The sequence below is a fragment of the Penaeus japonicus genome, unplaced genomic scaffold (assembly GCF_977035675.1).
Source record: "Penaeus japonicus unplaced genomic scaffold, GWHDUDI00000001_assembly GWHDUDI00000009, whole genome shotgun sequence".
In the NCBI taxonomy this organism is placed as follows: Eukaryota; Metazoa; Arthropoda; class Malacostraca; order Decapoda; family Penaeidae; genus Penaeus; species Penaeus japonicus.
This window is the reverse complement of record NW_028234411.1, coordinates 20,828,218-20,838,217: the sequence shown is the minus strand read 5'-3', so window position 1 is coordinate 20,838,217 and position 10,000 is coordinate 20,828,218. Positions and strand designations below refer to the sequence as shown.

Here is a 10,000-nt window from a genome sequence, read left to right as displayed (position 1 = left end):
AATTTGATCATTGTTATCATTATCATCATTATTATCATAGTTAATTGTAGTATTATAACTGGTACTATAATTATTATCCATGTTATGGTAACTATAACGGCTGTCAATATATATCAGCTTTGTGATCCTATTTATGGAATATAGTCTTGAACCATTAATGATAGCCTGAAACACCTAACTACGAGTTCTGCATTTGTTGAGAGAGAGAGAGAGAGAGAGAGAGAGAGAGAGAGAGAGAGAGAGAGAGAGAGAGAGAGAGAGAGAGAGAGAGAGAGAGAGAGAGAGAGAGAGAGAGAGAGAGAGAGAGAGAGAGAGAGAGAGAGAGAGAGAGACAGACAGAGGAGAGAAATGAGATTCTACTCAAAATTGCAATGGAGAGAAAAAGAGAGTAAAGAAATATAAGAGAGAGAGTGACAGAAAAAAAGGAGAGAGCGAGGGAGACTAAACCCCAAAAATGCATGCACTCTAGTCACTCTCAAAGTAAGTAAAGGAGGCGTGAACAACTTTGAGAAATGAGCACTTTGCTGACAACTATACATTCAAAATCCAAACAAATACATTTCTAACGTCAGTTTGAATGCCTCATACAATAGTCTTATAAACAAAAACATTTGAACAATAAATCTAAACTGATAAGCAAAAAGATAAAGAAAAACAAATACTTTGAAGAAACAATTTCTTTACGATGTGGCGAAGTATTAATCTCCCTGATTTATTACTTTATATCAATTACAGAAAAGAAAAATCTTTGTTCGCTTCTCGTTCTTCTCACATCGCCAAATTCCCGCCAATTTTCCCACTACCTGTTCCCTCCTGTCCTGTTTATCCGACAACTTAACAATAGAATTACGAACGTTTTGTATTACAGCAAGTTAACGCAATACGCCTTTTAAAAAACACATCTGTGAGCGTGGTCTTTGTTCATTCTTCACTACAAAGTGAAGGACGTTTTTTTAAAAATGATTTCGGATATGCCCTTGATGCAGTATAGCGAAGGAGAAAGAGAGAAAAAAAAATCGTTTCCTTTTTTCACAAAACGATTAAAAGAGTTGCTATTACTCTTAATGAAAACATTTTTTTTTTATTATCTTTGTGATGATAGTAATTTTCTAGTGATGATGTTAGTAATGAAAACCGCGACAAGTAATGATGGTAATAATATAACGATAGATATAGTGGCGATGCCAGTGGAAGTGAAAAGAGATAGTGTTACTGAAGAGGATAACGATGCTGAATATGTGGTGATGATGATGTTAATCCTGTTGATGATGATAATAAATTATAATGGATATGATAATGATAATAATAATAACGGCAATAATACTACTAATATAAATAATAACAATAATAATAATACAAAGATTATAATAGCACGCAAAACTTAAAACGGTAAGAATAACCATCTTTACTATCAGCCTATCAATGCGGTAATGACAGAAACACCAGCAAACAACATACAAATAAATAACTAACCAATATGCGTCACACTTGACACGTAAGTAACAACAATAGCAACCCTATACGCACAGCTGTTATTGAACACCATATGCCTCCTTCTCCCACACAGATGAAAACAACACAAAAAAAAAATAATGACTTTCTCATGTGTCACATTCGCTATACTTTCCCTCCTTTGGAAATGACTCATTAATGTAATACAAACTTTCTCCGTTCTTTCGCTACCTTTTTTTTTCGTAAGTTAGAAGAGCAGTCGCGTCTTTCAGTGTCTTTCAGTGTCTTTCAGTGTCTTCTCTCTACTGTAGTGCTGATGTGCTTGATTTTTTTTATTACTATCTTATGATATGTTTTTTTTTCATTGTTGGTATTATCATTTTGATGGTCACTGGCATTGTTATTTGTGAATAATATTCAACTTTCAGGATTATTATTGTACATAATAGTGGGTTTGTCATACCACTATATTGATTTATACTAAATTTGAATTATTATTAGTGTTGGTGGTGGTGTCTACTCCTATAGTCCTGTCTAGTTCATGAACCGGACAGTAACAAGTTAATTAATGACGAATAATAGGTGAATACCGAAAACCCTTAAAAACCGTATAATAACAATTTTCAAAACGATAACAACACTAACGATCATAATAATGATACTACAAATAAAAAAAAATGCAATAAATCAAGAAAAAAATAGAATGAATATCAAAATAACCACTATGTCTGGCTAAAAAAAAAATGTAGAGAGTTAGGAGTGAAAGCTAGAAAGGAGAGACGTCTCTATGTTGCTAACAGAAGGTCATAGAAAGTGAAAGGTTTAAGAGAATAGTGATGCGGGAAAGCGGCGAGAGAGAGAGATGGGGAAGGGAGGGGGAGTGGGAGAAAGGTGGGAGAGGAGAGGTGGCTAGGAAAAGAGAGAGGAAATGAGGTTTAGAGGGAAAGGGAAAGAGAAAGAAAGAAAGACAGAGAGAGAGAGAGAAAGAGAGAGAGGGAGGGAGGGAGGGAGGAGAGAGAGAGAGAGAGAGAGAAAGACAAACAAAGAGAGCCAGAAAGAGAGAGAGGGAGAGAGAGAGAGAGAGAGAGAGAGAGAGAGAGAGAGAAAGAGAGAGACAGAGACAGAAAGAGAGCGAGAAAGAGAGAGAGAGAGAGAGAGAGAGAGAGAGAGAGAGAGAGAGAGAGAGAGAGAGAGAGAGAGAGAGAGAGAGAGAGAGAGAGAGAGGAGAGAGAGAGAGAGGGAGAGAGAGAGGAGAGAGAGAGAGAGAGAGAGAGGAGAGGGGGGGAGAGAGAGAGAGAGAGAGAGAAGGAGAGAGAGAGAGAGAGAGAGAGAGAGAGAGAGAGAGAGAGAGAGAGAGAGAGAGAGAGAGGAGAGAGAGAGAGAGAGAGAGAGAGAGAGAGAGAGAGAGAGGGAGAGAGAGGAGAGAGAGAGGGAGAGAGAGAGAGAGAGAGAGAGAGAGAGAGAGAGAGAGAGAGAGAGAGAGAGAGAAAGACAAAGAGAGCGAGAAAGAGAGAGAGAGAGAGAAAGTAAGGGGGTTTGGAGAGAAGGGGAGGATCAAAAGTAACGCGTTTTTCTAAGATGAGGAAAGGCAAAAAATAGCATTTATTCAAGACTTCATGTTCCAGGTACTGAACAGCGGAGAAGAGGGGGAGGGGGAGGGGGGGTGAACGGTAGGGTACTACAGACGGTGAACGTCTGGCGAAAAAAAGTGAAAGAACGTTAGCAATGCTAAAATAAACGAACGGAGAGGCAAAGGATGGCATGGAACGTTGACAATGCTGAGTGTCACAGACTGCGATGAACAATTGATGAATATTGATGACTCTGCAATCTGAAATTATTAATCTGACACGTGGGTGTAAAAATGCACTTTAAAGAAAATAACGACATTTACTATTGTTTTGTCGATGTTGATTTTTAATACGATATTTAATATCACGTATTTTGTCATATATCATCGGTATCACGAAATAGAGGACCATTAATAAACGTTTCAATTAATGTATAATTTCAGGGTTTACTTTATGACTGTGGTTAATTTCTTAAAAAAATCATTGCAAATATTGCAATCTGAAACAAAACACTGGACATAAATTACGGAGAAAGCTGAATGAGATATAATTTTTTCAGTCCCTGAAGTCTACACTCCCACATGATAATTACTCGGCATTGTTTACATTCATACCGAGCAATAATTTTTATTTACACGATCTATCAATATCAGCTGTTCCAACCTGCTCGAACAACAACCAGGCGAAAAAGAAACAGACAAATGTAACATAAGTCCCAGATCTTCCTCCCCGGCACACCTAAAAGGGCAACTTGCTATAAAAATAAAACGAAAAAAGAAGTAAACATTCCAAGCCCCACCCATCTCCCTTCGTCTCAGCCAATGAGCGACGAGAACATATCCTAGGGTAAGGCTCCTCTCGACCAATGAGCACCGGAGCTGATCGTGGGTAATGACCGTTCGACCGTTGGCCTCAAGAAACAGGTTCTCTTGTCCCTTCGCCGTTTCGTGTGTGTGCGTGTGCGTGTGTGGGAAGTTTTAGGGAAGGTAAATGGCCTCCTGCCGTTCTTTAGCTGCTTCTCTTCCTCTTTTGTTTTTGTTTACTCTTCATCTGCTCCGACCGCGTTTGCTCTGTCTTCTTTTCTCGGGTTTGTCATTTCTTCTTTTACGGTTTACTTATTTTTCTTTCTCTCAGCTCTCTGATTGCTCTCTCTCTCTCTCTCTCTCTCTCTCTCTCTCTCTCTCTCTCTCTCTCTCTCTCTCTCTCTCTCTCTCTCTCTCTCTCTCTCCTCATTATGATTTCTGACAGAGAACCAGAAAATGATATAAAAAATATACCGTAAAAAGCGCTTTAATCGGGGCAATTATAACAATCATTTGATAGAGTAAAACTGACTTCCATTATCTATGACTAAAGTATTTATTTTTGTTATTTTGACAATGATAATGCTTAATTGCCTGTCAGTCTAATGTAAGTATAAATTTAACAGAGAGAGGGAGAGAGAGAGAGAGAGAGAGAGAGAGAGAGAGAGAGAGAGAGAGAGAGAGAGAGAGAGAGAGAGAGAGAGAGAGAAAGAGAAAGAGAGAAAGAAAGAAAGAACACGTTAACGACAGACATAACTATCACGGAAACAGTTTGTTTGCCTGTCAGCCCACGTAAACATTTGTATGCGTGCGTAAGTATTTATGTATGTACTGTACATGAAAGAGTGTACACAGTTCGTTAGCATTCAGTCTCCCCCAAGGCTAGACTGATGGCCCTCAGGTGTTTTTAGCTACAGGAAGACACGCCGTCAAGGTCATGGTTGGGAAGAGCCTTAAGGAGGAAGAACAGAGGGGGAAGGGGATAATAATGATAGTAGATAACGATAACAACGGTATATAAAAATAATGATTATTATTATCGTTGTTATTATCATTACTACCATTATAATGATGACGGGAGTGGAGCATTATAGAATATGGAAAGGAATGTAACCTCACGAAGATGAGGTGAGAATGAAAGAAAGGAAGAAACGAATGGGAGAGGGAAGGAAAAATGAGAAAAAAAAATAATAAAATAATGAAAAGGCGGGAAAAGAGAGAAAATCGCGAAGGAGGGAAGGAGAGGAGTACTGATGAATGGATACGAAAAGTGTGGGAAGATTACATATTGGGGGAAAAAGTGGATAAGATAAAAAGGATATGACAATATTTACAGCAACTTTTATCCTAAACTGCGTGTAGGTTAATTATCCTGGAGCAACAGAAAAAAATGAAGACAAGAAAACAGACAAAGTAAGATGACATTGAGCACTCCACACGATAAACGGAAAGACACATAGGGAGACAAAAGTTCACTGAAGGACAATCGGATAGGAGGACAAACACACACACACACGCACACACACACACACACACACACACACACACACACACACACACACACACACACACACACACACACACACACACACACACACACACACACACACACACACCCACACACACACACAAACGTACACATACACGCGCGCGGTGAGGAAGGAGGGAAGCAAGTGAGGAAGTGAAAGATAGAGAGAGAGAGAGAGAGAGAGAGAGAGAGAGAGAGAGAGAGAGAGAGAGAGAGAGAGAGAGAGACAGGCAGAGAGATAGAGAGAACAACAGAACAAGAAAAGGACCAAAACACATGCAGGATACTTTGCCGGTGCTCCTGACCTTGGCTGACGCTGAAGGTCAGGCACATCGCTGACATCTTGCAATCCCCGTACCTGACACTCCTCTGACAAAAGCATACGCAGAGTCACACTTACAACCGCAGAGTACTTGCAGTAGTTTACCCTTCTGTCCCATTCGACCTTTATGTATATTTCATAGAGTCAGTCGAGTTTTTCCTTTTTTTTTTTAATTAAGCGCAAGTAAACTTTAAATTAACCGTACAAGCTCCCGTAACTGTGTGTCTAACTGTATACGAAATGCCCGGGGTTATTGTTCGGACTGTAAAGATATATATTACAAAAGGGTTGACGCCCGATAGTTTTCCTTCGCTTGTAAATATCGGGGTTATGGTGTGACCTTTTTTTTCTTTTCTTTTCTTCAGTATCTAATGATTGAATAAATGGTTGACTTTATATTACAGATGATTGGTGGAAATACACGCCAGACGTACTGTCGGGTAGGCGGACACACACACACACACACACACACACACACACACACACACACACACACACACACACACACACACACACACACACACACACACAGAGAGAGAGAGAGAGAGAGAGAGAGAGAGAGAGAGAGAGAGAGAGAGAGAGAGAGAGAGAGAGAGAGAGAGAGAGAGAGAGAGAGAGAGAGAGAGAGAGAGAGAGAGAGAGAGAGCGACAGAGAGAGAGAGAAATTAAATAGTATCCTTGGGAAGATTCCTACCTTTAAGTTTTTATCAGCTTAAAGTTTTTTTTTTCTTTCAGAATAAGTAAGAACACCATAAAACATCTCAAAATGCGTTCGAGGAAATATATTTGGCAATTATAACCCAAGACCATTAAAGAACACTAGGCCTATAAGAAAATGTGCATGGAGGGGCGGTTGGGTGGAGTCGGGGGGTGGGAAGGGTGTGTGTGTGTGTGGGGGGGGGCTCTGGCATGACTGAGATTATCTTCGACATACACAAGGTTATGGAAAAGCGCCAATGTGGGTAACAGTTTCACGCTCTAGCGGGAGAGAGAGAAGAGAGAAGAAGAGAGGATAGGGGAGGAGAGGTGAGGTAAGGAGAAGGGAGGGGATGGGAAGAAATGAGAGAAGAGAAGAGAGGAGAGAAGAGAAGCGAAGAGATAAGATAAGATAAGAAGAGACTAGAGAGAGAGAGAGAGAGAGAGAGAGAGAGAGAGAGAGAGAGAGGGGGGGGGGGGAGAGAGAGAATGAAAAAGTGAGAGAGGAACGCAATCAGAAAGAGAGAAAAAATAAGACCTAGACAGACAGACTTACGAAGGTTGTGGCATCGCCAGTCTGCAACTCATCTGCCAACGCTTCCTTCTCTAAAATTCAACTCAAGCGCAACGCCTCTCTCGGAAGGGAGGGGAGGAGGGGGGAGGGGGGGGGCAGATGGAGAGCCAAGAATTACGTTGTTATTCCATTGGCACATCGACGACCTTAACTATTAAACTCTCACTGCACTTAACTTGGCACTGGAAATAATGTGATTTTTAGTTATTGTTTTCGTTGTTGTGGTCAGAGCGATGTGTATGTTTTGAGTGTTCTCTACTTGGTGTTTTTGTCACGAAGGCGACGTGATATTTAGGTTCTGAAATGTGTGATTTTTCGTTTGTTCTTATTATTTTATGGTCAAGGCGATGTACTGCATGTGTTTGTAATAACTTCCTTTTTTCCTGTTGACTTTGAAAATAATGTAATTTTTGTTATTGTTGTTGTTAAGTCGACGTGTGTTTGGTTAGTCATCTCATTCCTCCAAGGTGGCTGGGGAAGTAATGTCATTTTGTCTACGTTTCTTTGGGGTCACGTCAGTGCTTGCATGTTTAGAGTGATGGTACCGCGAAAGGTCGATTGGCTCTGTCTGGTCTCGGGGGGTAAATATCACCAAAACCTGACCGCCACCGAAAGTTGTGTAACCCAATCACTTGTTCCTCGATGATTCATAATGCACCCTTTCAAACGTGGCCTGTCCTCACCCTCTTTCTTCCCTCCTGAGCTTCATTCAACCACACTTCCTCTCTCCCTCCCCCTCCCTTGCCACCCTTTTTACTCCCATCCTTCTATCTCCTAGATCGTTCTCCTTTATAATCCTGGCATCCTGTTTCCCCCCCGCACCCCCCGCACCCACCCTCGCCTTCCTCTCGTTCTCATTCTCCCCCGACAATCCAGCTCACTCCTTTACCTCCTCCTACAACCTTACTCCTTCCTACCCCTACCCCTATTCCTCCCTCTCTCTCCTCCTTCTTCCATCCTCTCCCACACCATCCTACCATCCTACCCCCAACCCTACTACCTACTTAGCCTCCTACCCCCCCCCTCCCTCCCGCCCCTCCACTCCTCCACCTGGCGTTCCTTGCCCACCTCAGTCTGGCCTGGGATCCCGTCCTGCCAACACATCTCCGTGGTGGTACCTGCCGTGCCAACCTCGCGCCCACATCTGCGATCCTTTGACATTCTCCTTGGCTTTACCGAAGAGCAAATTTGACACGTAGTGATTACTCTAATTAGTGTTAGAACACCTCCTCGCTCTCCCCCGGGTCTTCCGCCCCCTGCTTGTCGATGTGTGCAATGACATGCAAACGCCTGTCAATAGTTATGAAGAGAAGGGGGGAGTAAATGCAACATAACTCGTTCACTATCTGGGCCCGAGAGCGGTGGGAGCGTGAGACTTGAGAGTGTGATATGTCAAGCGGTTACGACTTCTGGTTTTTGGCCATGTTTTGTCTGTGACGTCCCGTCGTGCTGAAGGAACACCCTCGGTCTACCTCAACATTCCTGTGTAGAGAAAAAAAGGGGAAAAAAGGTTCGATTACGTGTCAGTGCAACTAAACGACTTAGAAAAGCAACAATATAGCAAATAAATAAATAAAAATGTGTGATTTAAAAGAGGAATCCCCCAAACCCACTGAAAAGTCTTTGGAGGGTAAGCCCGCGGCGGACAACGAGAGTGAAAGGCTGAAGAACGGCAACCCGATGGACGACACAAAGACACAGACGGAGGAAAGTGCCCAAGACCCAAAACAACTTTCGGAAGACGCGAGGAGCACGTGTTCGAACAGCTCCTCCGACACGTCGTCCTCGGATTCGTCTTCGGGTGTCTCCACCACCTCTTCCACCTCCTCCTCCTCCTCGACGTCCTCCGGGGGTCCAAGCACGGCCTCAGAAGGGGAGCCGTCGAGAGTCATCAAAATCGAAGACTCGGGGAGACAGTTCAACGTCGTGGAGCCCACCAAGCCCAAGACCTGGTTCGCGGCGTACAAGTGAGTCTCGTGCGCCGTTGTCCTTCAGTCCTCGAGTATGAATCTCGGCTATGGTCGCCACTCTAACAATCATGCTTTTCAAGAGCATCAGAAAACGCTTGATCATCTAAGGTGTCAAGAGCACATGTCGTTTCATCCTCGTAATTATTAGAACTGACCGAGAGAGGGAGGGAGGGAGAGAGAGAGAGAGAGAGAGAGAGAGAGAGAGAGAGAGAGAGAGAGAGAGAGAGAGAGAGAGAGAGAGAGAGGGGGGGGGGGGGAGAAATAGAGGGAATGAGAGAGAGAGAGAGAGGCTCTCACTAGTCCTACTAAACCAGATCCACGACAATTACAGCATTCATAACATCCAAAGACATCACTGACAGTCTTAGCATAACTCTTGTCTCAATAAACTTGTCAAAGTCTTAAAGCAGACTAAAGTATGATCGTTGACCAGCAGAAACATTTAATATAAGACATGCTATCCCACAATCCCATCTCATCATCACTTCATCTTAACCTTAGTTGTTCCTGTCTAGAGGAAAAAAAATATTAATAAAAAAATAAATGTGATTAAAAACGCAAACGGCAACTACTACTTCTCATCTTTTTGCTAAAAGTATTTTATGATAGCAAAACGAAAAGTTCAAAAGAAAAAGGGACACACAAAGCAGCCTTGAAGAATCACCAGACCGAACGAAACGACAGCGTTGGTTAGTTCAGTGTCCCATTTTTATGTCGAGTCGTTTTGTATCCTGTTGAAATGTCACTTACACAAAGACACGGGCTAAAGGGTTCACTTTCGCGGAAGACCAGCGCGAGAATGGAGACGAGTCCGCTAATTGTTATAATTACATAACTGTAATTAAATACAGTTGGTTCAAGAGCACGAAACCGTTTGCTATTAAGTGCAGTTACTTTAAAGACACGGGTGCTATTATATATATATAGTTGCTTTAAGGAATCTTTCGTTGCGCTAGCTGTACAAACACTATTGAATATAGTTGCTTCAGGAACACAGTTGCTAGTAGATTTGCTAACAACACAACCACTACAACTACACGTAGTTACTTCAATTACCACGAAGTTGCCTTTGGATAAAACCCAG

At 42.1% G+C, this 10,000-nt stretch overlaps 2 protein-coding genes across 6 annotated transcripts in view; one reads left to right on the top strand and one right to left on the bottom strand.

Annotated features, from left to right (window-relative positions):
* Positions 1–10,000, top strand: part of LOC122262621 (carbohydrate sulfotransferase 1) — a 59,384-nt gene that overhangs the window by 27,827 nt on the left and 21,557 nt on the right. For 2 of the 5 annotated variants that reach the window (XM_043030700.2, XM_043030698.2), the window contains exon 1: positions 8,377–8,913. The exons of the other annotated variants lie outside the window; for them this stretch is intronic. In XM_043030700.2, the coding sequence (XP_042886634.2) occupies positions 8,525–8,913 (389 nt within the window). In that variant the 5' untranslated portion in view covers positions 8,377–8,524. Of the gene's footprint in view, positions 1–8,376; positions 8,914–10,000 lie in introns of those variants that run through there. 5 annotated transcript variants of the gene reach the window in all.
* LOC122262623 (solute carrier family 35 member G1) overlaps positions 1–10,000 on the bottom strand; it is a 63,446-nt gene that overhangs the window by 40,149 nt on the left and 13,297 nt on the right. The gene's annotated exons all lie outside the window — the stretch shown is intronic.